The sequence below is a fragment of the Bos mutus genome, chromosome 19 (assembly GCF_027580195.1).
Source record: "Bos mutus isolate GX-2022 chromosome 19, NWIPB_WYAK_1.1, whole genome shotgun sequence".
Lineage (NCBI taxonomy): Eukaryota > Metazoa > Chordata > Mammalia > Artiodactyla > Bovidae > Bos > Bos mutus.
Window position 1 is genome coordinate 13,565,734 of NC_091635.1, and position 25,586 is coordinate 13,591,319.

At 49.3% G+C, this 25,586-nt stretch overlaps 3 protein-coding genes across 5 annotated transcripts; 1 reads left to right on the forward strand and 2 right to left on the reverse strand.

Annotated features, from left to right (window-relative positions):
• Positions 1–1,600: 1,600 nt before the first annotated feature.
• ZMYND15 (zinc finger MYND-type containing 15) lies at positions 1,601–7,401 on the reverse strand. The gene is made up of 14 exons (XM_070389343.1): positions 7,270–7,401; positions 6,223–6,837; positions 5,610–5,844; positions 5,364–5,519; positions 4,948–5,108; positions 4,280–4,432; positions 3,849–3,959; positions 3,627–3,743; positions 3,419–3,507; positions 3,233–3,331; positions 2,901–3,054; positions 2,760–2,818; positions 2,370–2,530; positions 1,601–2,009 (listed from the first exon to the last, which is right to left on the reverse strand). Exons 2-14 carry the CDS (start codon positions 6,806–6,808, stop codon positions 1,838–1,840), a joined length of 2,253 nt encoding a protein of 750 aa, XP_070245444.1. The 5' UTR covers positions 6,809–6,837; positions 7,270–7,401; the 3' UTR covers positions 1,601–1,837.
• CXCL16 (C-X-C motif chemokine ligand 16) lies at positions 2,994–11,442 on the forward strand. Of its 2 annotated transcripts, XM_070389341.1 has the most exons (6): positions 2,994–3,114; positions 7,733–8,033; positions 8,376–8,514; positions 8,879–8,961; positions 10,297–10,704; positions 11,161–11,442. In XM_070389341.1, exons 2-6 carry the CDS (start codon positions 7,967–7,969, stop codon positions 11,220–11,222), a joined length of 759 nt encoding a protein of 252 aa, XP_070245442.1. In that variant the 5' UTR covers positions 2,994–3,114; positions 7,733–7,966; the 3' UTR covers positions 11,223–11,442. The 2 variants fall into 2 exon arrangements, with proteins under 2 accessions (XP_070245442.1, XP_005906109.1); XM_005906047.3 differs by lacking the exon at positions 2,994–3,114 and having other exon boundaries at positions 7,503–8,033.
• On the reverse strand, positions 11,327–13,755 carry MED11 (mediator complex subunit 11). 2 transcript variants are annotated; one of them, XM_070389342.1, is made up of 3 exons: positions 13,449–13,755; positions 13,162–13,292; positions 11,327–12,311 (listed from the first exon to the last, which is right to left on the reverse strand). In XM_070389342.1, exons 1-3 carry the CDS (start codon positions 13,555–13,557, stop codon positions 12,174–12,176), a joined length of 378 nt encoding a protein of 125 aa, XP_070245443.1. In that variant the 5' UTR covers positions 13,558–13,755; the 3' UTR covers positions 11,327–12,173. The 2 variants fall into 2 exon arrangements, with proteins under 2 accessions (XP_070245443.1, XP_005906108.1); XM_005906046.2 differs by having other exon boundaries at positions 13,473–13,744.
• Between the last annotated feature and the right edge of the window lie 11,831 nt (positions 13,756–25,586).

Consider the following 25,586-nt stretch of genomic DNA (forward strand, 5'->3'; position numbering starts at 1 on the left):
CTCTTGCCTTCAATCTTTCCCAGTGTTAGGGTCTTTTCCAATGAGTAGGTTTTTTGCATCAGGTGGTCAAACTATTGGAGTTTCAGCTTCACCATCAGTCCTTCCAATGAATATTCAGGACTGATTTCCTTTAGGATTGACTGGTTGGATTTCCTTGCAGTCTAAGGGACTCTCAAGAGTCTTCTCCAACACTACAGTTCAAAAGCATCAATTCTTCAGTGCTCAGCTTTCTTTATAGTCCAACTATCATATTCATACATGACCACGGGAAAAACCATAGCTTTGACTAGATGGACCTTTGTTGGTAAAGTAGTGTCTCTACTTTTTAATATTCTGTCTAGGCTGGTCATAGGTTTTCTTCCAAGGAACAAGCATCTTTTAATTTCATGGCTGCAGTCACCATCTGCAGTGCTTTTGGCAAAGACACTAGAGTGTTCCCAAATACTCCTCATCCATCTTCCTTTAATGTTACTTCTTCTATGACCATGATATATTTACCAAAACTAAGAAGTTAACATTGATACAATTCCACTAGCTAATAGCAGACTATTCAAATTTCTCATTTTCCCCTTCTTCTTTTTTTCCATTCAAGATCCTATCCAGTATACTATATCCTATTTAATTGTCATGTCTCCTTAGTCTCTTCCAATCTGTCAGTCTTTCTTTGCTTTTTGTGGCTTATACTTTTGAAGATAGTGGTCACGTGTTTTGTAGACTGTCCCAGGATTTTTTTCTGATGTGTTCTTGTGATTGGTCTAAAATTATGGATTTGGGGGAAAATACTACAGAGGGGATGGGAGTGCGGCCTTGTCATTGCATCAGGTCAGGGAGCATGATGTCAGCATGACTTCTTATTTCTCATAAATATTAGTCAGTTGATTCAGGTGGTGTCTGCCGGGTTTCTCCACTATTTTTTCCTTTTTTATACTTTGTGACAAGCATCTTTAGGCCCAGCTTATGCTTATGGGGATTTTAAAATCAGAAGAAAGTCACTGAAGGGATTTAAGCAGAGAATAATGTTTTGAATGTCTGTTTTGGAAGGAATAGGAGATACAGGGGGCGTTTCCAGTGGGACTGGACATAAACTGCTGGAGGCTGAGTGACCAGCAGTCTCATTCAGCTGGAGTTGGTTCTTACGGGACACGAAAGATGAGAGAAGGTGGAGTCAAGGATGGCCATGAGGTTTCTAAGCGGGACAGGTGGGTGGCCTGGGGCTTTCACTGACTCTAAACCAAGGCTGTGCAGCCCCCAGGATGCTGTATGTCTCCCCTGCCCCCGCACCCACTCCCTCCCCCCACCCCTCCTCCCCCAGAGAAGTCACTTTCTGTTTCTTGGTCTTATCTTGACTTGGATCCGGTCCCCGAATGTTCCTGGGGCCGGAAAGTGTTTTATCAACACTTATTATTAGAAGAAGTTTGGGGTCGGGAAGATCCCCTGCAGGAGGAAATGGCAACCCACTCCAGTATCTTTGCCTGGAGAATCCCATGGACAGAGGAGCCTAGAGGGCTACAATCTAGGGTCGCCAAGAGTCGGACACGACTGAAGCGATTTAGCACGCACGCACGGGATTACCCAGGAAGGTTAGAATCCCAAGCAAAGAGAGAGAGGATAGCGGTCGAGGAACTGAAGAAAGCTGGAGGAAAATGTCGTCCTTAAATCCTTTTTCTTCTCTCTCCATTTAAGGACCCAACGATGAACGTTTGACTCGGTGGTTTCAAACAAGTTATTTTATTTAGCTTTTCGTGTTCCGCCAACCGGCCTCACCCTCGGCCTCCCCTGTTTCGTGTTCCTTTCTGAGGCGTGTAGGGGGAGAGGGTGGACTGCTCTCTTTCGGCCCTCACCTGCGCCGGCGGGACCCCCGCCCAGGTTTCTTTTCTCCTCGGCGCCTACGGGCGGGGGCGGGAGGGGCTGTAGGAGTTGGGGTCGGAGTCACCGGCCCGGGCGCCGGGCGGGCCCCGCTTCCCTGCGAGGGCTTGTAGACCAAGTGGAAGATGAAAGCGTTGTAGTACCTGAGGGGGCGTGGCTCCATCAGGGGCGGGGCCAAGAGGCTGGGCTATTCCAAGGGGCGGGGGTTATAAATTCTACGTTCCCGGGGGGTGGGGTGGGGCTAGGCTTAGGGCTCCGTGGGCCAGCCAGGGTGTAATCAGGGCTATGTTTTGGTGGGTAGAGGACCAGGGATTGGAGAGATTTTGTGAGCTGGTTCTATAGAGGGGTGTGTGGGCGTTGTTGAGACCCTCCAGTGGGGGTCGTGAGGAGTGCGGGCGGAGGAAGCAGAGGGTAGGGCTGGGCCAGGAGGGTCCCAGGACCATAGAGACGAGGGTTGAGGTGGGCTTTTCAGGATGAGCAGCCAGAGAGTACGAAGGCCTTACCAGGGCATGCAATTGTCTGCCGCTCTGAGGCGAAAGGGGGAGCGGAAAGGGTTGGGCTGTGGAGGGCTGGTCCCCCCTCCTGTGGCCACCGCCATGGTCTGGTCGTCCATCACACAGCCATACTCGCTGCTCTCGGTGAAGAAGGCCGGCACTCGGAGGGACTGGGGTGGGAGCGGGGTCTCAGACACTCACAGAAAAGCTCCCACCCCCATATACCTCCTGGGGCCCCAGAGGACTGGGATGGGGAGAGGCACGAGGCAGACACAGGGGCCAGGAGGACCCGTGGGTGCACCCTATGTCTGTGGAGTAGATGATGGGGAAGAAAACACTTTTAGAAAATGAGGGACTGGGCGGCAGGTGAGAGAAGGTCTCTTTTGCCCCATCCCCCACCTGTAACCGGGGCAGCGAGCTCAGCCAAGTGTCCTTTAGTCCAAAGCCAGAGTTAAATCCTGCGGAGGGAAGGACAGCAGGGAGAAGCTAGCTTCCATGGCCTCCTCCCACCTTCTCCACCCTCCCACCCCCGGCTCTTACCGATGACCAAGTCAGGCTTGGGCCCCTGGAGCAGGTGGTAGGGCCTTGCAGACACCTTGATCTGCAGGTCTCTGCGGCCCCCCTTCTCCTTAGTCCCAGAGCTGAGCCGTGCTGATACACCAGAACCAGGGCGGACAGATACTTCAGGGCCATCCTGGGGAGTCAGAAGTGGGAGAGAGGCCAGTGGAAGTGATGGTGCTGGAAGACGTGTCAGGTAAGACAGGGGAGGGGAGGCAGGGATCAGAAGGGCACTGCCCAACCAGGATGATAACAGAGGGACCAGGTCTGGAGACTGGGGTGGGGGACAGGGGGAGGGGGTATTCAACCCTCACCCTCTGCAGGGTAAAGTGCTGTTGGTCACTTTCGGGGGGCAGGCCGTCACCCACAAACTGCAGCTCCAGGGCCACATGGGGGAGCAAGACCAAGAGTTCCTGAAGGGCAGAGAGGACGAATCTGGGTCCCACCCTGTGTTCACCTCCACACCCAGACGCCCACCCTTCAGGCCTGGAGGGACTTACCCAAAACACCATGACAAGGTCAAACTCCTTCCCAGCCTCTACCACGTGGATTTTCAGTGACTGTTTGTTCTGGATGTTGAGCTCAGGGACTGGGTGATAAGCTAGCCACTTAAGAATATGGTCTCCTCCTCCCCTCCCTCCTGTCCCCTACCAGCCCCCTGGCCCCTCTGCTCCATGCAGTCCTCCCCCCTGCCTCAGCCCTCCTTACAGGACTGGGGCACCAGGTGGGTGATGACGTAGTACACAGTCAGTGGGTAGGTGAGGAGCACGGCCATGGGGGAGTCCAAGCTGAGGCCCCGCCACGTGTAGTAATCCTGCCACGAGCCTGGGGAGAGTGGGCTACTGGGGACCTGACCTCAGGCCCCCTCCAGTCTAACAGCCTCCTTTCTCAGTCCCCCAAGACCTCTGGCCCTGCAGATCACATCCCCACCCCTAGCTCCCTCAGGGCCCCTCTGGCTCACCAAAGAGGCCCCTGGGTGAATCTGGGGCACTGGAGGCATCAGAGCTGGCCCATCCCCCTGGAGAGGCTGGTAAGGATCTCCTGTGAGGATAAAAGACGACGAGCCTGGTGTCAGGGAGATCACCACCTGGCTGCTTCCTTCTTCCAAAGGAGCTGTGTTCCCTGAGAGGACCTGGAGCTGCAGCAGGGGGCTGGGAAACTGCCTAGGGATGGGGCTTCTGGAGAGGGTGGGCAGGGGTGACTTTTCCGAGGGTTGGGGAGTGGCAGGCAGTGCCCTGGTGCTGGGGGTGGGGGTGTCTGCTGTGTACGTGGAGGGGTTATCTAGGATCTGGACAACTTTTTGATCTCCCCTGCTGCTCTCTAGTCTGAGGGACTCATGCCTGGAGAGAGGCCCTACGCACCATGGAGAAGAAGGCTGAGGGAGGGTGTGCTGCCCCTTGGGTGCCTGGGGGCGCCAGGGCCTGGAATCAGCATGCTGAACTGGGTCCAGTAGCCACGAGTGAGGCCGCGGGAGGCCAGGAAGGCCTCCTTGTTAAAAGTTTCACTGGTCACCTCTGGAGAAGGATGAGGGGAGGGGTTGAGGGCTCAGTGGCCAGGATTCCGGACTTGGGCTCACCTCAGCCTCTCCCCGGGACCCTGGGTCTGAGTCTGCTTCTAGTCAGGCAGAGAACTAACATTCCTGAGTGGCTACAGCATAGTCCACAGAAGCCATATGACAATTCCATGGGTTTTAACATTTGCTAATCTGCCTGTTTAACCGGTGAGGAAAAACTCTAAAAAGTAAAGTGATTTGTTTCAGGTTGCCAGCTTGTGAAACTGGGAAGCAAGTATTTGTATCTCTACTCCTGAATCCCCTAAGTTCTCTCAGGGACCTGGGCACTCAGTCCTCAGCTCCAAAGAGGCTATCTTCAGCCCCAGGGGTCTAGCTCCCAGCCCCAAATACCCAGCGCTCAGCTGTTACTCCAGGGATCAAGACTCTGAAATAACAGGCACTTAACCTTCAAGCCCAGGACCCTGTTCCAAAGACCTGGTTCCACTTCCCCCATCCATCCTGACCTCCTTATGGTACCTGCGGTGTAGGTAAAAGGCAGGGTTGCCAGTTCTCCAGCCCGCTCCATGAAGGCTGCAAGCCTTGGGCACCAAAATCGGTGGCTTACGTCATCTGGGCATCGCTTCCAGTCCGCACGGAGACAAGCCTCTCCACAGTACAAGACAGCACTGCACTGGGGGCTGGGGTTATAGGAGGTGGTGGGGTAGCCAGAATTAGTGTACGTAGGTCCCCTGTCTGCTGTCCATCTGTCCTGCAGCTGCCCATATGTCACTCAGTCTATTTGTACTCTCTTTGCCTATAACGGCATGGTATTTTTCCATCTTCTTGTTTCTCTGTTCCTCATTCTGTCTGTCTTCAGTGTCCCCCACTAGCCTGCTTCCTCTCTGTTTGCCCGACTTTTCCTCCCCCTCACTCTGTCTTTGCAGGTTGCTCACCAGGGTGTCAGTTTCACTTCAAAGCTGTGCCTATGACAAACATGGCAGGTTCGAGCCCGAAGGGAGGCAAAGGTGAAGCCTGGCCGGGGACCCCATGTCCGCATCGGGGTCTTGGCTAACTTCACTCCCAGCCTTGGGACCAGATTCTCCAGCTCCCTGAATGAGGGTGGAGACAGCATCAGGTTGGGGGTGGGGCTCAGAAGCCCAGGCCCCCAGGCTTCCCCACCCTCTACCAGCTTTCTGTACCAATGCAGCTGGGCATCTCCCACAGTAAGCTGTCGGGGCTTTCGGGGGTCTCCGGAGCCCATGGGACAGACCATGCTGTGGCAGAGGAGAGCATAGGCTCGAGGAGCCAGGTTCTCAGCCCCTGAGCCCCTGCCGGTGCTCCCCTGTGCTCCTTCCATCAGCAGGTCAATGCCCAGGATGATGCCATGTTCATCCGTCACCAGTAAGAGGCAGGAAAGGTGCAAGGGAGCAGCATCTGCGGAAGACAGGAAAAGTCGGGGGTGGAGGGGGAAGATTGTCAGGGGCAGGGTACCAAATCAGATACTCCTGGGGCTAGGAGAGGGAACTAGGTAGAGAGGGCAAGCCTCTTTGGAAGGGGACAGTGGCTCCACAGAACGAGCATTTGCCGCCAGGCATAAATGTGGGGGTGTGCTGTGGGAACTTCACATTTTTCTTGAGGTGTTAACTCTAGACTTCTGGAATTGTTTTTTCCTTTACTGTTTAAATGTTGGTGAAACTTAAAAAAAAATGTGGATCAATGAAAACACCTTTTCAGGCCAGCTTGGCCTGAGGCCCACCCATGTGTGACTCCTAACTGCGCTCTGAGGGGGCCAGCGGCGTACTGGGTTCTTACCACCTCTCCGCCCCGTCCTCCTCTCGGGCCCCGGCCCATCTTCTGCCCTGTCTTCTTTGCCATCCTCGCCACCTCCAGCCTCCTGCTTGGCCTCCTCTGGCTCCCCTGGAGGGGTGGCTTCCCGGGGGGGCTCCCTGCTGCCAGGGGCCGGCTCCCCATCCTCCTCCGTTTCTACCTTTTTGGTGCCGGCACCCTCCTCCTCTCCATTCTCTTCTTCTTCCTCCTCCTCCTCCTCCTCCTCTCCTTCTTCTCCTTCCTCCAGGCTGACAAAGCTGACGTAGGGACTTAGGTCTCTCAGGTGGAGTGGGGGCTCATCTCCCAGCAGCCGGGCAGCCCCCAGGCCTGGTCCAGGGCCTGGCTCTGCCCCTTGCCCCAGGCTGATGCCCACACTACGGTTGGGCAAGACGTGGAGCACCCAAAGGGCTGGGTCCTGGGGCAACCTTCTGATCTGAGCCTCCAGCTGCCGCCAGCGACCCTCAAGGCTGGTCCCTACAGCCCCGCGCTCTGCCACGAACTTGCGGAACCAGCCAAAGAGGAGGGCAGCAAAATCAAGGAATTCATCCCGGTATCCAGACACAAACTCCATGTCTTCAGGGGCACAGGGCCTGGGCCAGACTGAGCAGAAGGGATGTATGGTGAGGGAGAGGCACAGGGGACGGTGTGGGTTGGAGGGGTCCCTTAGGGTGGAATCTATGGATGGATGTTGGGAGCCAGAAAGGAGTTTTCAGGGCTGAGGATGCGAGTTCAGGATGAGAATGGGGGCCAGACTTGAAAGTGGGTGATTAGGGTTAAAAGTGAGTAGTCAGGCGGGAGATAGTATTTGGGGCTCCAAATCTGAGGCTCAAACCCTCAAAGGTAGGGATTGAATTAAATCGAGGATCGAAGTGGGAGAGGGTTAATCCTATGGGAAAGAGTTTTGGACTCGTTTGTGGGGTGTGGGAAGAGGGCATCAGAGGCAGGGCATTCCTTCGCCTTGGACCGGGTTAGGGTTGGCGGTGAACCCCAGTACACCTAGCCCCCGCCCCGGCCGCTCCACTACTCCAGTACCTGCAGCCGCCACCACTTTTCGAAGGTAAATACCTCGGGGTGCGGTGTGACGTCAGGCTGCCCGAGCCCACGGCCGGCTGCTCGGGTGGCCACGCCCCAAAGTCTTGCGCCGCGCGGAGGCACCCGGGTCAGTGTCTGCGCCGCGAAGCGCGTGGACTGGTGCTGACAGTCACTCCGCCCACGTGACTGGAGCCGGGTCAAAACGTGAATGCCTCTCTAAGACGCAGGTCACGGACTGAGCTGCGGAGGGCAGGCGGGCGGTGCTGGCATCTCTGGGCCAGACGAATCGGCCCAGGGGGCAGTGCTGCCATCCAGCCGCGCCTAGCCGTGCACCTTGGGCTTCCTTTCGCTTTCTCTCTCCTTCTTCAATCATTCCTGGCTACCGACTCGACGGGGCTCTGGGCTGGGTGCGGGGGTGCTGGCGGAGGAACTCCACCTCCCGGAGTTTCCCCGCTTCCCCTAGGCCTGCGATCACGCGGTTGCGATGGGACTGTCGATTTGAGCCGGTGAGGACGCCGGAAGGGACGCGCCGCCCCCTCGCGACCTGCCTTGGCCGGCGGGGCCCCGGCGCCGACGACCGCCGTGTCCCTCGGAATCATAGGCGAAGCGGGAGAAGGAAGCGAAAGCCATTGAGAAACCGGCTGGTCATCAGGCTCCGGAGAACGTCGGGGAGTCAGACAGAACGCGGCGGGCTGAGATGAAGCTGGGCCGGACATCCCGGTTACTCTTGGTCCTACTGTTTATAGCTTATGCCACTACTTCAGGTTTGTCGGAGGCCCGGAGCCCCGAATCCGGGGAAGGAAATGGGCGGGAGGCACTAGCGCCGCTGGGTTGAGTTGAGTAAGTGGGGAGCCAGGGTCCCCAAGGCAGCCGGGGGCAGGGGGAGGGCCAGCTGCCTGGGCTTGGGGATGGGCTGGGGAACACCTGGGTCCAGGTGTGATTATGGACATATTTGGGGAGAGTGAAGCGTGGGTCGAGCCGGGATCGGGGCTCAGATCCTGGGGTCTAGGGGAGACACTGTAGTGAGGCTGTGGGTTGAAGTCTTAGTAGCAGCTGCATGAGCCCCTTGAACCGGGGCCTGTGCGAACCACTTCCATCCCGCTCAGGCAATGGCAACGAAGGCAGCAAGGTTGGGAGTTGTCCCTGCGATCGTACAGTCTCTTCCCATTCCCCCCCAAACGAGAATTTCATGAGACATCTCCGAAAATACCTGAAAGCATATCAGCGCTGTTTTTCCTACGTCAGGTAATGTCACCACCCACCCCGGGAGGGCTGCGCGGGGAGGTGGGGGGGCCCTCCCCGCCCCCCCGCCCTTCAGGATCCGCGGGGGCCCCCCCTCTCCCCCGCCCTTCAGGATCCTCTGGTCAAACTCGATCTCCTTCTGGGAGGACGTCTCGCCCCTGCCCCACTCCTCTCGGTCACGTTCGCCCTAATTCGTTGCACCTTCAGTTTCCCTTTTCCCCTGTCCCACCTACCTGGAATTTCCCAGTCCCAGCAGAAACTGCTGAAGCTCGGGAGTGACCTCACTTCTTTGGAACCAGGAAAGAGCTGAGAATGGCAGGGGTGGGGCAGAGAGTGGGGACACATCTGAGACCAGGTCGTTCCTCAGGTTCCAGCTACCCCTCAAAAATGTATGTGGAGGCAGCACTGACGGCTGGGTTCAGGAGCTGATGCACTGCTTTGACAGTGGAGGTGAGAGCTTCCCCCTCCTCCCCAGGCCCTGTCCCCAGGGCACCTGTGCGTCCACCTTACACCCTTCTTTGCCTCAGCCCTTTCTTCTTCAGTATACTTTGACTTAAGTTCCTCTTTACCATAAACCCTTCACCATCACTTCATGATTTTTGCCGATACATCCTATCACTGTGCATTTACTTAATGTTGTTCTTGAAATCAAGGCACTATTTTTATGTTCCGGTATTTTGTGGTGGAGGCTTCCCGGGTGGCTCAGGGGTAGAGAATCTACCTGCCAGCGGAGGAGATAGTGGGTTCTATCCTTGGGTTGGAAAGATCCCCTGCAGAAGGAGAGGGCACTCTTGACTGGGAAATCCCATGGACAGAGGAGCCTTAGGGGCTAAAGTCCATGGAGCTGCCAAAGAGTCAGACATTACTTGATGACTAAACAACAACAAGAACGATTTTATTATGGAAATTTGAAGACATGTACAAAAGTTGAAAGATTTGTCCAGTGAACATCCATATAACTACCACCTAATTCTATAATGTTTGATTTCTATATTTGATGTATTTTACATATGTCCATAATAAAGCAAATATATTTTATATTTTACAATATCGAGTTTAAGGCATTTTAACTATATTTGCTTTATTGCCCACCCATCTGTCTATGCATCCCTCTATCCCTCATTGATCTGCCTAATATCTTTTTGGTACACTTCCAAGTAAGTTGCAGGCTCGACTATACTTTATTCCCAGACATTTCACCATGTATATTATTAAGGAGAGTTCTGTATTTTATTGTTCCTTTGAGGTAAAATTTTAAAACAATGAAATGAGTAAATAAGTGTATACAGCCACTTTTGAAAAACTTAATGGCAACTTGTCCTAAGCAGGAACACCTGTGAAGTCACAAATTTGATATGCTGGTTGTATTTTACTCCTAAAATAAATACACAACCATTAAGACACCAAGTGTTCTTCCAGGTCCCAGCACTTATCTAATTTCTTTTACTCTTCCTCGCTACTCTGGTCTTTGTTACTAAAATTATCCCTAAGTTACAGCTAAAAGAAATGAACCCCAGAGAGGTTAGGTGACAAGGGGCAAGGTCACAGCTATTTTGTAGCAGAGTCTGGGTTCCAACCCGGGTGTCCTGACTTCCCAGGACATGATTGCCTCAGGGGTTCCATGTTGTAGTTGCTCACTTCCATCTCCCCATATTCTCCCTCTACCCTCCTTTCCTGGGCTTCAGCTGTTCCCTTGATGTTCTCCTTGACCCGCTACCCTGCCCTCTGTCTAGTTCTTCACCTTGTCACCTCGTAGCCCTGATCCCTCACTTCTTGCTTCTTCAGAATGTGGACATGCTCAACCTAGGGTGGTGGATGCACCTCTTCACAGAACCCAGCTTCCCGAGCCCACAGAAGCGGCACCGTCAGACACAGCCACCACTTCCCAGACGTATCTGCCATCCACCTTGCAGCGTACCCAGCAACCCACCCCTCTGGAAGGAGCACTGTCCTTGGACAGCAAGCTCATCCCCACCCATGAAACTACCACTTACACTTCAGGCCACAGTCTGGGGGCAGAGCCTGAGGCTAAGGAGAACCAGAAGCAGCTGAAAGAAAACAGGGGTCCTCAGGCTGGGACATCAGCCACGGTCCCTGTGCTGTCCCTCTTGGCCATCGTTTTCATCCTCGCTGGAGTCCTACTCTACGTGGTGTGCAAGCGGAGGAAGAATCAGCTCCTACAGCATCCCCCAGGTAAACTGGGCTTCTGAACCCCTCCTCCAGGGACCCAGAGCCTCCCTGGCAGGGATTCTGCCAGCAGCAGCTCCCAGGCAGACCCAGAGACAAATACAGATGATACCTGCACCACTGACCACAGGCGATGAGTGAAGAGTTAGCCCGACTACAGAGTGGGGAGGGAGGGATCGCCATCATAGGCCCGGGGACCAGCCCTCGAAGTCAGGCAGTGCTTGGAGCAACATCAAGATGGCAGCTAGAGCAGCCTAGTGGGAGATGAAGCTGTGGAGGAAGGTGGGAGCCATTCATTCAATTCACAGATCTTTACTGTTGAGCACCTGCTGTGTACCTGGTCTATAGCTAATGTTCTAGACTCTGATTCCCCAGTTTAAGCTGTCACCTCTTGCCCCCCGATACCCTGCCCAGCTTCCCTTGATCTCAGAGCTCATCTGTTAATTTCTGTATCTTTTCCAGATCTTGCAGCTTCATTATATACCTGCAGCAGACGAACCAGGGCAGAGAATGGAACCTTGTGAGGGCAGATTGTGATTTATTCAGCATGAATTAATATACTAGAACAATTTTTGGTAGACACTGTACTTATTGGTCAGTGTTTAATTCACAACTAACCAGCTATTGACCTCCCTTAGACTTTTCTTCTGTTCTTTTGGATTTTTTCTATACCGTGATATAAAATTGCTGTTTATGTCTTGTATAAATTCCATATTTTTTAACTACTAAAACTTATTTTTATAATTTTTGGCTCTTCTTTCTGCAGACATGGGTCTTATGCCCTTGCCCCCTAATCATGCCTGATTCTTGGCTTCAGCTTCTCTGCTGACGGCCACCTAGCATCTTCCCCCTCAACATGTCCTCCCAACCCCTACCAGCCTCCATATCCCATGACCCATATATCTTGCTCTTGTCACTTCACACCACACCAGTGTTCCTCCCTAGCTTCCACCCTCTCTTGCTTTGTGCCCCGACCCCACAGTAAAGGCCTGGGCTTTTCTACCCTCCCTCCTCAGCAGCTGCCATGCAGCCTGGTTTTACTTCCTCAACCCCTTACATCACCATATATGCCCCAATGAGAGTCTGAACTCCTTGTTTTGGTGTTATTATTTTTATTAGGAAAACCCTTAGTTCTCATTTTGTCTTTTTCAGTGAACCAGAAATGTGTCTTCCTTGGTCCAAGTCTGCGGGAAGCCTGGGGCAGAGACATGAGGAAGTGGGTTGGGTGTCTAAGTCTCCATCTCCTGTCTGAGCTTGTCCGTACTCAGTGAAGTGCGTGGCAGGAGCAACCTGCTGGAGGAGCCAGGGCACAGCTGTGCATGGGCTTGGTCTCTTAAGTCTCTTCCTTCCCACCTTCTGCACCCTTGTCCTCATGGCCTCTGACCAATACGGCAGGTACAGGGCAGCCCACACTCTCCAGATTCTGTTCTGGGGTATATGTGGAGCTCTCCCTCCAAGCTGTTCACCTGCTTGGCCTAGTTCTCCAGCATCTGCTCACAGGTTCGGGCCACCTCACTGAGCTTGAGGCGAGCATAGTCCACTCGCTTCAGGGCCATTTGACAGTCCTTCCTCGAAGAGTAGCTGGAGCCCTCGTGGGGCTGCCCTGTGGCCACCTACAGGAGATTCAGATTTATCAGTGAAGCACCCCTTCCCTCACCCATCTCCCCAACAAGTCATCAGGTCTTTTGCCTCATTTCTTCCCTGAGTTTGAATTTGCTATGCCAGATGGTTAGCTGGACTACCTAGGGCACATCAATGAACTTTTATTAACTTCTATTAACCTCCTTTGTAAAGTGGGGATGACTGTAACTACTTCCTAGAGTTGTTATGGGCTTCCCTCATGGCTCACATTGTAAAGAATCTGCCTGCAATGCAGGAGACCCGGGTTCAATCCCTGGGTCGGGAAAACCCCCTGGAGAATGGAATGGCTACCCACTCCAGTATTCTTGCCTGGGAAATTCCATGGACAAAGGAGCCTGGCGGGCTATAGTCCACAGGGTCACAAAGAGTCGGACACGACTGAGAGACTAACAGTTTCACTTTTCAGAGTTGTTATAGAATTAGATAATGCAGAATGTCTAGCACACTGTAAAAGTTTAGTAAATGGTGCTTCCTGTTGTAATAACCTCAGAGCCCTTTCAGTCCTGTTCCTTTTCTCGTGAGGTAGCCATCTGGGGCACTATACACTTGAGGTCAGGTCAAATGTCTAAGGGCAAATCCTATAACTTTCCTATTGTTTAGATGCCCTCTCCCAGGACTTTCCCATCCACTGGCTCATGTGATGCAATTCAGTGACACGGGAAACCTGTCCTGGAAGGGAGGGATGCTGCCAGGATCGACGGGCCTGCTGGGTAGGGCTGGTCTTGGTTGGCTCCGGGGACCAAAGCTGTTCCCTGGACTCTTGAAGAATAAGGCTAAGGCAGAGAGCTGGGGTGCGAGCGTAGCAGGTCCCACGACACACACCTGAGTGAGATAGCGGATCTGAGCCGACAGCTCCGCCTCCACGTGCTGCACCGACGCGGTGAAGGCCGCTGCCTGTCGGTCTAAGAGCCTCTCGTTGGTTTTTTCCTTGGACAGTTCCAAGATCACGGTACCTGCCAGAGTGGAGAGCGGGCGGGGCTATCCGGAGACCGCCAGTATAGCCCCGCCCCAGGGCCGGCCCCACCCACCCCTACACCAGTTAGGATCCCTTCCAACCCCACTTGGACCGCGCATGTGCAAGCGGTCGCGCTTGCTCTCGCGCCCGTTACCCTTCTCGTCGTCGTATCCCGAACCTGCATTCTGAAGAATGGCTCCAATTTCTCTTTCGATGTCTTCCAGGGCGCGTAGTCGCTCGTTCGCCAGGCTGTAGGTAGCCATCGTTACCCTGGGGTTTTCTTTTGCGAAATACTACCGAAAAACGCCCGGAAGTGACCGTCGGTTTGCGCCTGCGCAGAGGGCGCACCTTAGCCAACACTACAGTTCCCAGGATGCTCAGCGTGGTCTTTCCCTTCTCGTTTCACCTGGTGAACTACAACTCCCAGGGTCTCCTGCGCATGCTCGCTGCGCGACCCCACCGCGTGACCACCTGTGGTAAGACGGAGAATCGAAAATTTCCCCAGTCTAAGGCCATTCAGACCTGTCCACCTTCACTACACTGTTGTGGTCTGTTTAATTTCTTCTACAAGAATTTCTTGAGCGTCTGCGGGGTGCTGGGTGATGATGGTAGGACCTCTGGGGTATTACAGAGTGGACAGCCATGGACCCTCTGTCTGCCTATCCCACTCCGCCACCTATCGGGGCCCGGGGAAAACGACTTGGTGAGTGTGACATTCGCCGTAGTGCTTCCCTCTGACCGGGAGCTCCGCTAAAAACGGACTGTCAATGTATTATGAGGTGCTTGCTCCTGTCAGCTGTTTCCCTCTCTGATTGCTTATTATGTGGTTGGCTCTGGGGATACAAAGGTGAGTGAGGTGGCCTCTCACGTGAGAGTGGATAGGTGCTTTATTAGGGATACGCCCAGGGTGTATCTCTAGGAACAGAGAAAGGATTCTAGGAGGAAATGTTGCTTGAACTGAATCTGGGGGGTTGACCAGGTGGCTGAGAGGTTGGAGTGGAAAAGGGAAAGCCACAGTAAGTGCGTAGTGCTGTGAGGGGCCGACACATTGGAAGTCCAATAAGTTTGACTGGAATGAACGCAGTGTGGTTTGTGGCTAGGTGTGACTGGAGAGACCGCAGTGGGGAGCCAGACCAGAAAATGGCTTGCAAGCTAAGGAATTTGAACTTTATTTTGAAGGCATTTGGGAGCGGTTGAAAGGTTTTCAAGAAGTGAATTCTGACCAGCTTTATCTTTCAGGAAAGATCAATCTTGACAGTTTATGGAAGGTTGAGGATGAAGCCAGTTTGGCCAGGGTTAGCAAGCGAGTGGAGGGTTTTAGTTAAATTTGAGGTATCTAGCATTTAACTTCACTCTTTTTCTAAATCCTAAGAAGATAACAATAAGGGGATTTAAGAAAGGGGTCAAGGAAAGAGAGGAATTATTAATAATAGAAAAACTTTTAATAGAAACTGGAAAGCAGAAGGTCATATGGTTAACTAAACCAGCAGTGAAGAAAGCTTAGAAGCAACTTGATGTACCCCTAAATCAATGGCATTACAGTACAGCTGGGCTGTCAGTTCAGTCGCTGAGTCCTGTCAAACTCTTCCACCCCATCGACTGCAGCGTGCCAGGCCTCTCTGTCCATCACCAACTCCCCGGGTTTACTCAAACTCATGTCTATTTAGTCAATGATGCCATCCAACCATCTCATCTTCTGTCGTCCCCTTCTTCTGCCTTCAATCTTTCCCAGTGTCAGGGTCTTTTCCAATGAGTCAGTTCTTCACATCAGGTAGCCAAAGTATTGGAGTTTCAGCTTCAGCATCAGTGCTTCCAATGAATATTCAGTACTGATTTCCTTTAGGATGGACTGGTTGGATCTCCTTGCTGTCCAAGAGACTCTCAAGAGTCTTTTCTGACACCACAGTTCAAAAGCATCAATTCTGCACTCAGCTTTCTTTATAGTCCAACTCTCACATCCATACATGACTACTGGAAAAACCATAGCTTTGACTAGACAGACCTTTGTTGGCAAAGTAATGTCTCTGCTTTTAATAAGCTGTTTAGGTTGGTAATACCTTTTCTTCCAAGGAGCAAGTGTCTTTTAATTTCATGGCTTGAGTCACCATCTTCAGTGATTTTGGAGCCCCCCAAAATAAAGTCTGCGACTGTATCCATTGTTTCCCCATTTATTTGCCGTGGAGTGATGGGACCAGATGCCATTATCTTAGTTTTCTGAATGTTGAGTTTTAAGCCAACTTTTTCACTCTCCACTTTCACTTTCATCAAGAGGCTCTTTAGTTCTTCTTCGCTTTCTGCCATAAGTGTGGTGTCATCTGCATATCTGGGGTTATTGATATTTCTCCCAGCAATCTTGATTCCAGCTTGTGCTTCTTCCAGTCCAGCATTTCTCATGATGTACTGTGCATATAAGTTAAATAAGCAGGGTGACAATATACAGCCTTGACGTACTCCTTTTCCTATTTGGAACCAGTCTGTTGTTCCATGACCAGTTTGAACTCTTGTTTCTTGACCTGCATACAGATTTTTCAGGAGGCAGATAAGGTGGTCTGATATTCCCATCTCTTTAAGAATTTTCCACAGTTCGTTGTGATCCACAATAAACTTTGGCTTTGGCATAATCAGTAAAGCAGAAATAGATGCTTTTCTGGAACTCTCTTGCTTTTTCGATGATCCACCGGATGTTGGCAATTTGATCTCTGGTTCCTCTGCCTTTTCTAAATCAAGCTTGAACATCTGGAAGTTCACGGTTCATGTATTGTTGAAGCCTAGCTTGGAGAATTTTGAACATTACTTTGCCACCCTATGAGATGAGTGCAATTGTGCGGTAGTTTGAGCATTCTTTGGCATTGCCTTTCTTGGGGATTGGAATGAAAACTGACCTTTTCCAGTCCTGTGACCACTGCTGAGTTTCCAAATTTGCTGGCATATTGAGTGCAGCACTTTTGCAGCCTCATCTTTCAGGATTTGAAATAGCTCAACTGGAATTCCATCACCTCCACTAGCTTTGTTCGTAGTGATGCTTCCTAAGGCCCACTTGACTTCACATTCTAGGATGTCTGGCTCTAGGTGAGTGATGACACCATTATGGTTATCTGGGTCATGAAGATCTTTTTTGTACAGTTCTTCTGTGCATTCTTGCCACCTCTTCTTAATACGGTCTGCTTCTGTTAGGTCCATACTGTTTCTGTCCTTTATTGTGCCCATCTTTGCATGAAATGTCCCCTTGGGATCTCTAATTTTCTTGAAGAGATCTCTAGTTTTTCCCATTCTATTGTATTCCTCTATATTTTTGCCTTGATCACTGAGGAAGGCTTTCTTATCTCTCCTTGCTGTTCTTTGGAACTCTGCATTCAAATGGGTATATCTTTCCTTTTCTCCTTTGCCTTTCTCCTCTCTTCTTGTCATAGCTGTTTGTAAGGCCTCGTTAGACAACCATTTTGCCTTTTTGCACTTCTTTTTCTTGGGGATGGTCTTGCTTCTTGCTTCTTGCACAATGTCACAAACCTCCATCCATAGTTCTTCAGGCAGTCTGTATATCAGATCTAATCCCTTGAATCTATTTGTCACTTCCACTATATTGTTGTAAGGGATTTGATTTAGGTCATACCTGAATGGTCTACTGGTTTTCCATACTTTCTTCAATTTAAGTCTGAATTTGTCAATAAGGCGTTCATGATCTGAGCCACAGTCAGCTCCCAGTCTTGTTTTTGCTGACTATATAGAGCTTCTCCATCTTTGGCTGCAACGAATATAATCAATCTGATTTTGGTATTGACCATCTGGTGATGTCCATGTGTAGAGTCTTCTCTTGTGATGTTGGAAGAGGGTGTTTGCTATGACCAGTGCGTTCTCTTGGCAAAAGTCTGTTAGCCTTTGCCCTGCTTCATTCTGTACTCCAAGGCCAAATTTGCCCTTTACTCCAGGTCTCTCTTGACTTCCTACTTTTGCATTCCAGTCCCCTATAATGAAAAGACATCTTTTAGGGGTGTTAGTTCTAGAAGGTCTTGTAGTTCTTCATAGAACTGTTCAACTTCAGCTTCTTCAGCATTATTGGTCGGGGCATAGACTTGGATTACTGTGATATTGAATGGTTTGCTTTGGAAACGAACAGAGATCATTCTGTCGTTTTTGAGATTGCATCCAAGTACTGCATTTTGGACTCTTTTGTTGACTATGATGGCTACTCTATTTCTTCTAAGGGATTCTTGCCTACAGTAGTAGATATAATGGTCATCTGAGTTAAATTCACCCATTCCAGTCCATTTTAGCTGGAATGTAGGTAGTACTAAAATTAGGAGGATTATTTGAAGTAACAAGGCTGTATATTGTCATCCTGCTTATTTAACTTATATGCAGAGTACATCATGAGAAACACTGGGCTGGAAGAAGCACAAGCTGGAATCAAGATTGCCCAGAGAAATATCAATAACCTCAGATATGCAGATGACACCACCCTTATGGCAGAAAGTGAAGAGGAACTAAAAAGCCTCTTGATGAAAATGAAAGAGGAGAGTGAAAAAGTTGGCTTAAAACTCAACATTCAGAAAACGAAGATCATGGCATCTGGTCCCATCACTTCATGGGAAATAGATGGGGAAACAGTGGAAACAGTGTCAGACTTTATTTTTTTGGGCTCCAAAATCACTGCACATGGTGATTGCAGCCATGAAATTAAAAGACACTTATTCCTTGAAAGGAAAGTTATGACCAACCTAGATAGCATATTCAAAAGCAGAGACATTACTTTGCCAACAAAGGTCTATCTAGTCAAGGCTATGGCTTTTCCAGTGGTCATGTATGTATGTGAGAGTTGGACTATAACGAAAGCTGAGCATCAAAGAATTGATGCTTTTGAACTGTGGTGTTGGAGAAGACTCTTGAGAGTCCCTTGGACTGCAAGGAGATCCAACCAGTGCATTCTGAAGGAGATCAGTCCTGGGTGTTCTTTGGAAGGACTGATGCTAAAGCTGAAACTCCAGTACTTTGGCCACCTCATGCGAAGAGTTGACTCTTTGGAAAAGACTCTGATGCTGGGAGGGATTGGGAGCAGGAGGAGAAGGGGACGACAGAGGATGAGATGGCTGGATGGCATCACCGACTCGATGGACGTGAGTTTGAGTGAACTCCAGGAGTTGGTGATGGACAGGGAGGCCTGGCGTGCTACAATTCATGGGATCGCAGAGTCGGACACGAGTGAGCGACTAAACTGAACTGAACTGACCCTGCCCCCCATCTCCTCCTTTACTTCATGTGTGTCAGCAACTACTCACCTCCAACTCATCAGATTGCTGGAGGTTTCTTTGTTAGTGATGGAAAACAGAGTCTTTCTCATGGAGGGCACCTGGGTATGATTGTATTGAAGACAGAGATTGAGTGAAAGTTATTTACTGGGTGGTGGTTTCTAGAACTCTGGCAACTAGGCTTATACCTTCCAGGTCAGAGACTGGAAGACTCTTATTTGACTATTCAGAGAAAAGACCTACGGGTATTAACGTCAGGGGTTCTTCAACAGAGCAGTTAGCCAGATCACCCGACAGTGAAACCCACAGTTGGTAAGTCCCAACTGTATCCTCAGATCTTCTAGTCATCTTCTTAGTATGTCCCCCTGAAAGATGAGCAGACAGGGACTTCCCTGGTGGTCCAGTGATGAAGAATCACCCTTCTGGTGCTGAGGACGTGGGTTCAATCCCTGATCTGGAACTAAGAGCCCACATGTCATGGGGCAACTAAGCCTGTGTGCTGCAGCTCCTGAGCCCATGAACTCTGGAGCTCTGTGCTGCAATGAATGCCCACGCACCATGATGAAATATCCCGTATGCCCAACTCATTAAGGCCCGACACAGCCAGATAAATATTAAAACAAGAATATGCATTTTTTAAAAGAAAGATGAAAGATCTAAAACAAAGGATTTCCAGATGTTTGCTGAAACTTTGTAACCTGAAAGGCAGAGACCAAAATATACTGGGGGAAAAAAAAAGAAGAACACCTTAGATAACAAAGAGTAAAACTTAAGGAAAAAAACATTAATGCTATTAGGTAAGAGATTGGGGCTTCCCACGTGGCGCTAGTGGTAAAGAATCTGCCTGCCAATTCGGGAGATTTAAGAAACTCAGGTTCCATCTCCTGGAGTGGGGCATGGTAACCAGTATTCTTGTCCTGGAGAATCCCATGGACAGACGAGCCTGGCAGGCTACAGTCCATAGGGTCACAAAGAATCGGACACAAATGAAGCAACTTAGCATGCACACATAATAGAGGATTGAATGGAAGAAAACACAGTTTAAAATAAAACCATGAGGGAAGGAATACATTGAGCAAAAGAGTTGAAGAGCAAGTGAGAAAATTAGAGAATCAGTCCAGGGGTTTAAATTCTGTAAGAGAACAAGGTAAAGGGGAGGAACAGACGTGTGTTTCCAGATGAAAAGGGCTCATTAAGTGACTAGCATCAAGGCACATCATAAAATGTCAGATCACTAGTCTCAGAAAAGGAGGTCTTGCAAAAGCTTCCAGAGAAAAAACAGATCAGCAATCAGAATGGCGCTGAGCCTCTGAATAGTAAGTCTGCACCAGTGGAGCAGTGCCTGCAACATTTTGGGGGAAAGTGGTTTCCAGCCTGCAGTTCTCTACTGAAGCTGTGCTTTGGGGAGGCTAAAAATGCAGTGGCTCAACCAAACAGAACTTAATTTCTTCTCAGAAAACAGTTCATTGTGGGTAGTTCAGTATTTTCCACAAATCAGACAGAGACCAAGGCTAGCAGTGCAGCTCTGCCATCCTTTAGGCTCTTATGCTCAAAAGTATGGTTTTCATGGAACTTCCCTGGTGGTCTAGTGGCTAAGTAGTCCTTACTCCCAATTTAGGGGGCCAAGGTTCAATCCCTGGTCAGGGAACTAGATCCCACATGCCTCAACTAAGAGTTCACATGCCACAACTAAAGAGCCCACATGCTGCAACCAAGACACAGCATAGTCAAATAAATATATTAATTAAAAAATCTGTTTTTTCAGGCCATAGGATTGGCGTCACCACCTAGATGCTTGTTAGAAAAGCAGACTCTCAGGCCCCGCCAAGACCCACTGCATCAGTATCTGTGTTTGAAGATCCCCAGATGCTCTGTGTGCACAGTAAACATTGGGAAACACTGCTCTGGGGCGTTGCTGTCGGCAGTGTCATAACTGGATTGCTGCCGTCCGTGGATTGCAGCTGGCAGGAAGGCAGAAGAGAAAGCATGGAGGAGGCACACCTGTCTCAGACATCTGGCTAGGGAGTGGCCCATGTAATTTTTACTTACATTCCTTTGAAGAAAACTCAGTCATGTGGTCTCACATCAGCTCCAGGGTTTGGAGAAATCCAGTCCTTACTTAAGTGGTTGACTATCAATATTTTTCTAACACCATGGGAGAATAGATTAGATTTTGGGGGATATCTAGACTGTCACAACAGCTCAACTATAAATAACAAAGACAGAATAAGGACATTTTGATATGTACAGGGTCTCAAGTTTGTCTCCCAAGTATGCTTCTCAGAAGGTGACTAGAGTTAGACCCAAGTTAGACGGCTTTTTTTTTCAAGGAGACAGAGATCACATCTGTTTTGTTTTGAATGAATTGAGAGGATACATAGATTTCTTTTGGAGGAGAATATAGTGCAGAATTAATGATAAATTCAGAGAATAAACAACTTTTAAAGATGACAGTTGTTCAGGGGAAACAGTTGTGCAAGTAGAGAAGGGTAATCAGAACACACCACATAGTGCAGCTCCAGAGAACATTTGCAATAAATCCTGAATGTTGACAGAATGCTCTTGAGAGAGTATCCCATGCTGGAGCAGCGGGGATGGTGAAAGGGGCTCAGACTTCACCTTACATGGCAGGAAGCATGAAGAAGTAGCAAAATGAACTTGTTGTTTGGAGATACGGAGTAAATACCAAAAGAAACATCTAGATGAGGTGAGAGTGGTTGCCTGTGAGGAGAAAGAAATTGGAGAGAGGGAAGGGGCTTACTTTTTATTGTGATAGGCCTCGTAGTTGTATCTGACTCCTTCCACTGTGTGTGTATACAGCTTTGAAAATAAAAATTAAATGAACATGAAAAGTGAGAGAGGAAAAACTCGAGAAATACTTTACTGTGAAAGAGCCCCCAGTGTGGAGGAATGCTTTTTTCTTCGGTTTTCTTTCTTTCTCTCTCCCTTCTTTCCTTCCTTCCTTCTTCTCTCCCTTTCTTCCTTTAATGAAAGAGACCTGTGCGGGTTTATTTACCACGGAGGAAGAATCAGTAGAGAGAGAGGCAGAGGTTGACGAGCTGGGGCCATTTTGCTGAATCAGGGTCTCAGAGGAGTTGGGAGGGGCGTGATCTGAGCACAGATGGAGGGATTAGCCTGGCCCGGGAGGAGGCAGGTGGTGTAGGAGAAACAGTGTCAGTGCTTGTCGGTAGGAGATGGGATTCATTTATCCCTTAGAGCCTAATCTCTGTGAAGAGTGGGGGAGAAATCACTCTGAACGTGAGAAAGGTTTGAAAAATAAGTGAGTAGGGTGGGAGAAGGAGAAAGGAGGTGATCAGGGACATGGAGGGGAGGGGGACTGGGAGTTATCAGGTATTGAGAGCCCAGCTGAGGTTAGAAGCTATAAGTTTGTAGTGGCCCAGGTCTGTACCCATCGCTTAACATGGTGTTGGCACCTAGGATGTGTTAAAAATATTTCTTGAGGGACTTGTGGTTAAGTCCATGGTCCAGTGGTTAAGTCTCTGGGCTTCCAGCTCAGGGGGCTCTGGTGAGAAGAACTAAGATCCCACATGCCACACAGCATGGGCAAAAAAATGTGATGAATGAACAAGTAACTGTGGTTGTGCAGTTTTTCTCTGGCAGTGCCTCAGCAACCCCGTGTTGGAGCGGAGAAGGGTGAGGTGTTGGTTAGGCAGAGCCAAGGGTAGGGTTTGAGAGTGTGTTTTGTGAAAGGAGGAACATTTGAAGCTGCTGAGATGGTGGGTGATATGATGATCTTGAAGTTTCGTCTGGAAAGAAAAGGAAGTATTAAATTGTGAGAAAACCGAAGGGGCAAGAATTTTGTGACAAAAAACCAAGAAGCTATTAAAAAAAAAAAAAAAAGTGATTGTACCTGACTACATATTACAATTTAAAATTCATGGGTTTTTAAATCGTAATATGTAGTCAACAATTTTGTTGTTGTTCTTTAGTTGGTAAAGTTGTGTCTGACTCCTTGTGACCCCAGGGACTGTAGCCCACCAGGCTCCTCTGTCCATGGGATTCTCCAGGCACGAATACTGGAGTTGGTTGCCATTTCCTTCTCCAGGGGAGCTTCTTGACCCAGGGATCAAAAAGATGCTCACCCTTTTTTCTCTCATTAAAAAAAAAATTTTGATAGGAGTGTGGTTGATTTATAATGTTGTGTTAGTTTCAGGTGTACAGAAAAGTGATTCAATTATACATATATATATATATACACACACTTTAAATACACATACACTTTTTTGTATGTATACTTTTTTGGGGCTACGTCTTGCACCACAAGAGTTCTTATATCCTTGTTGTTTAGTTGCTAAGTCATGTCTGACTTTTTTTGCAACCCCACGGACATTAACGCACCAGGCTCCTCTGTCCATGGGATTTTCCAGGCAAGAGTGCTGGAGCAGGTTGCTGTTTCCTTCTCCAGGGGATCTTCCCAACCCAGGGATTGAACCTATGTCTCCTGCATTGTCAGGTGGTTTCTTTACCACTGTGTCACCTATATATACTTTTTCAGATTCTTTTCCTTTATATTAGGTTATTACAAGGTACTGAGTGTGTTCCTTGTGCTGTACATTAGGTCCTTGTTGGTTATCTGTTTTATATATAGTATTGATGCTCACCCTCTTTGACCCACCAATTTTACTTTTTCTTTTTGGTCGTGTTTTGCGGCTTGTGGGATCTTAGTTCCCCTACCAGGGATTGAAAGTGGACCCTCGGCAGTGAAAGTGCGAGGAGTCTTAACCACTGGACACCCAGGGAATTCCCCCACCAATTCTACTTTTAACAGTTTGTTCTACATATGCACTTTGCATGTGAAAAAAGACATATCTTCAAGGATAATTATTGTAATAGTGTTTGAATTAGCAAGAGTGGACATCCTTCGTATTCACTGATAGACAACTGAAAAGTAAATGACATCTAGGCAGTGGAAGCCAGGTGACTCTTTAAAGCAATGAGGGAGATCTAGGACTTCCACGGTGGCCCAATGGTTAAGAATCTGTTTTCCAGTGCAGGGGGCGCAAGTTTGATCGCTGGTCAGAGACCTAAGATCGCACATACTACAGGGCAACTAAACCCCGTGTATTGCAACCAAGAGCCCATGTGCCACAACTAAGGCTTGATGCAACCAAATGTATAAATAAATGAAGAATGAGATAGATATATATGGATTGCTAAAGGAATGTTCTTCTAGTTGCATGACTAAGGGAAAAAGCCAGGTGTAGAAGAGTGCATAGTATGCTGTTCAGTTCAGTTCAGTCTCTCAGTCATGTCCGACTCTTTGAGACCCCATGAACCGCAGCACGCCAGGCCTCCCTGTCCATCACCAACTCCCGGAGTTCACCCAAACTCACGTCCATTGAGTCGGTGATGCCATCCAACCATCTCATCCTCTGTCATCCCTTTCTCCTCCTGCCCTCAAACTTTCCCAGCATCAGGGTCTTTTCAAATGAGTCAGCTCTTCATATCAGGTGGCCAAAATACTGGAGTCTCAGCTTCAACATCAGTCCTTCCAATGAACACCCAGGACTGATCTCCTTTAGGATGGACTGGTTGGATCTCCTTGCAGTTCAAGGGACTCTGAAGAGTCTTCTCCAACACCACAGTTCAAAAGCATCAATTCTTCGGCACTCAGCCTTCTTCACAGTCCAACTCTCACATCCATACATGACCACTGGAAAAACCATAGCCTTGACTAGACAGACCTTTGTTGGCAAAGTAATGTCTCTGCTTTTTAATATGCTGTCTAGGTTGGTCATAACTTTCCTTCCAAGCAGTAAGCATCTTTTAATTTCATGGCTGCAATCACCATCTACAGTGATTTTGGAGCCTGAAAAAATAAAGTCAGCCGCTGTTTCCACCGTTTCCCCATCTGTTTGCCTCAAATGATGGGACCGGATGCCATGATCTTAGTTTTCTGAATGTTGAGCTTTAAGCCAACTTTTTCACTCTCCTCTTTCACTTTCATCAAGAGGCTCTTTAGTTCTTCTTCACTTTCTGCCATAAGGGTGGTGTCATCTGCATATCTGAGGTTATTGATATTTCTCTGGGCAATCTTGATTCCAGCTTGTGCTTCCTCCAGCCCAGCGTTTCTCATGATGTACTCTGCATATAAGTTAAATAAGCAGGGTGACAATATACAACCTTGACGTACTCCTTTTCCTATTTGGAACCAGTCTGTTGTTCCATGTCCAGTTCTGTTTACTGTTATCTATATTTAAAATAAGGGAGAAATATAGGTTATATGGGTATAACTGTGTCTGAAGAATGTCTTTGGAAGAATAATCAAGGAACTGGTGATACTGACTGCCTCTGGGAATGAGGAATGGGAGGCTAGGGGTCAAGGGCAGGAAGGAAGCTTATCTTCCCTGCGGATTTTTTTTTTTTAACTATGTGCATGTTTCACTTTCTTAAAAGCATTAAAAATGTTTTTAAGCTAAAAGAAAAAAGACCTTGTTTCTCAAACTGTGTTCTAATTCAAAATCCTGATTCATGGATTCCTCCTGGGACCAACTGAATCAGAATTGGGGAAGGTGGAAGCCTAGGACTCTGTGTCTTTATCGTGCACCCCAGAGGATTCGGATTCACCTGAAAAGCTGTGAGGTCCACAGGCCAAGAGCTCCGAGGTTAAGGAGCAGGTTTCCGGAGTCAGAGGGATGATGGCAGTTCCTCCGTGTGAAGACGACCAGCGTGTGCAAATAGACTGCTACTGTGGAGAGGTAAGCAAGGTCACTGGCATTCTGGGGGCACTTAAAGCCTGTGGGTAAATCATGATTTAATTAGGTTTCATGAGCCATGTGCGTGCATGTATGCTTTGTTGTTGTCTGACTCTGTGACTGACTGTGACCCCATGGGCTGCAGCCAGGCTCCTCTGTCCACAGAATTTTCCAGGCAAGAGTACTGGAATGGGTTGCCATTTCCTCCTCCAGGGGGATCGTCCCAACCCAGGAATCGAACCCGCATCTCCCACATTGGCAGGCGGATTCTTTACCACTGAGCCTCTAAAGGCCGGTAGGGGGGGCCCCATTGCCTCACCGGCCTCATCTGGA

Bases quoted from the DNA above. Each gene is read 5' to 3' on its own strand.
- MED11 (XM_070389342.1), bottom strand. From the start codon at position 13,557: ATGGCTACCTACAGCCTGGCGAACGAGCGACTACGCGCCCTGGAAGAC. The intron at 13,293-13,448 runs GTAACGGGCGCG...CCACTCTGGCAG, and splicing joins GGGATACGACGACGAGAAGG to GTACCGTGATCTTGGAACTG. The intron at 12,312-13,161 runs GTGTGTGTCGTG...AATCTCCTGTAG, and splicing joins AGATCCGCTATCTCACTCAG to GTGGCCACAGGGCAGCCCCA.
- CXCL16 (XM_070389341.1), top strand. From the start codon at position 7,967: ATGAAGCTGGGCCGGACATCCCGGTTACTCTTGGTCCTACTGTTTATA. The intron at 8,034-8,375 runs GTTTGTCGGAGG...CATCCCGCTCAG, and splicing joins AGCTTATGCCACTACTTCAG to GCAATGGCAACGAAGGCAGC. The intron at 8,515-8,878 runs GTAATGTCACCA...GTCGTTCCTCAG, and splicing joins CGCTGTTTTTCCTACGTCAG to GTTCCAGCTACCCCTCAAAA.
- ZMYND15 (XM_070389343.1), bottom strand. From the start codon at position 6,808: ATGGAGTTTGTGTCTGGATACCGGGATGAATTCCTTGATTTTGCTGCC. The intron at 3,960-4,279 runs GTGCGTAGGGCC...TTATCCTCACAG, and splicing joins CCTCAGCCTTCTTCTCCATG to GAGATCCTTACCAGCCTCTC. The intron at 3,744-3,848 runs GTGGGGATGTGA...CACTCTCCCCAG, and splicing joins GGGCCCTGAGGGAGCTAGGG to GCTCGTGGCAGGATTACTAC.